Below are 1612 nucleotides of genomic sequence, written 5' to 3'. Positions count from 1 at the left end.
ATTGCCGAATGCAAAGTCGAGTTGTCTCGACTGCGGTAGCGGTGAGCACAGGTCTGGTGCTTGGGCGTGCTCTGACAAGCATAATTAAGCTTCTCCTAGCCAACGTGAACAGAAGCGTGCTATCGCATGATTTGCTGTATAGACTTGCTATTGAGTGTGATTTAGACTTGTTGGCAATAACTGAACCCAACATACATGAGTCGGCGAAGTCCGGATGGATGGCGAATACTGTGGGTGATGCCATTATTAGGAACGTCAGTAATAGGGCGGCTCTGAGTTTCAAGGAGAGAGCAGAGGGAGTTATAGTGACTGAACTGGAGTCTACAATAATTGTAACAGCGTATGTCTCGCCCAACATCACGATTGCGGATTATGACAGGTTTTTAGACAGTAATTATCGAATTCTGTCCAGACAGAGCAAGAAATTCGTATTGTTGGGTGATTTCAACTGTAAGACGAAATCTTTGCTGGTTGCAAAGTTTCGCTGGTTTGCTGGTTGCTCCCGCAGTAATAGGAGAGGAGAGCTAATTGAAGAACTGATGGAATCCCTCGGAGGTCGCTGTTTAAATGATGGTACTCCAACTTACGAGGCTCGGGGCCACTACTCTGTTTTAGATCTGGTCACTGCTGATAATAGATGGTCTATGGATCAGCTAGAGCTAACAGTGATGGATAATGATATTTCCAGTGATCACCTTCCGCTACATCTGATGATAAAGGAAGGCAATGACTTTGTAGTTGAAAGACCTTTTGTTACAAGACCTACAGCCCGTCAGGTTGACAAAATAGTTGATAAAGTAGCTCAAATGCTACGTAATATGATTGAGTTGACGCCAGATACTCTTACCTCGGTAATACAGCAAGAAATGGATAAGGAATTAAGGGCCACTGGGGGCAGACGACAAGTCTACTGGTGGTCAAATGAGATAGCACGCTTACGCGATAATTTACAGCAGGCTAGGAGAAGGAAACAAAGACTGAGGATCAGAGGTGGTGCTGAGTTTGATACTGCAGCCAAACTATATATATAGGGTAGATGCCACGTGAGCAGGGCCATTAAGAGATAAAAAAGGGATCATTAGTTCAAACTCTGTGAGGAATTGGACAATGATCCCTGGGGCCAAGCCTACAAGATAGTTACTAAGAGGTTTGGCAGGCGTCTGCCTGTGTTGAGTGAACAGCAGGCTATGGCACAGTTTGACGAATTATTTCCATGTCTAGCAGAGGCAACTGACATCTTGCCTGAATATGAACTGAGGAGGTTTACCCCTGCTGAGCTAAGTTCAGCTATCGGACAACTCGGTAATAAAAAGAGCCCCGGCACTGATAGAATCCCTGCTGCAATACTCAAAGGCCTTGTAAAACAGCTTCCCTGGGAGATGACTGATATAGCTAATTATGGCTTGGAGAATGATTCATTCCTGCGATGTTGGAGGGAGGCCAGGGTGGTCTTCCTCCCTAAAGGCGGTGATGATCAAGGTCTGTCTCGATTTAGACCGCTGAGTTTCTTAAATAACTTGGGCAAAGCGGTAGAGAAGATGCTCGCCAACAGAATTGTATGCGAAATTGAAGAAGGCGTGGGTATAAGCGTCAATCAATTCGGGTTCTGGAA

The 1612-nt window shown here is 45.3% G+C and overlaps 1 protein-coding gene across 1 annotated transcript; it reads left to right on the top strand.

Moving 5' to 3' along the window:
- Positions 1 to 218: 218 nt before the first annotated feature.
- LOC142325714 (uncharacterized) lies at positions 219 to 1031 on the top strand. Its single transcript, XM_075367745.1, has one exon. The coding sequence runs from the start codon at positions 219 to 221 to the stop codon at positions 1029 to 1031; it is 813 nt and encodes a 270-aa protein (XP_075223860.1).
- Positions 1032 to 1612: the final 581 nt, after the last annotated feature.

The sequence above is a fragment of the Lycorma delicatula genome, chromosome 5 (assembly GCF_047948215.1).
Source record: "Lycorma delicatula isolate Av1 chromosome 5, ASM4794821v1, whole genome shotgun sequence".
NCBI classification, from domain to species: Eukaryota; Metazoa; Arthropoda; class Insecta; order Hemiptera; family Fulgoridae; genus Lycorma; species Lycorma delicatula.
This window is presented reverse-complemented; position numbering and strand designations above follow the sequence as displayed.

Bases quoted from the DNA above. Each gene is read 5' to 3' on its own strand.
- LOC142325714 (XM_075367745.1), top strand. From the start codon at position 219: ATGGCGAATACTGTGGGTGATGCCATTATTAGGAACGTCAGTAATAGG.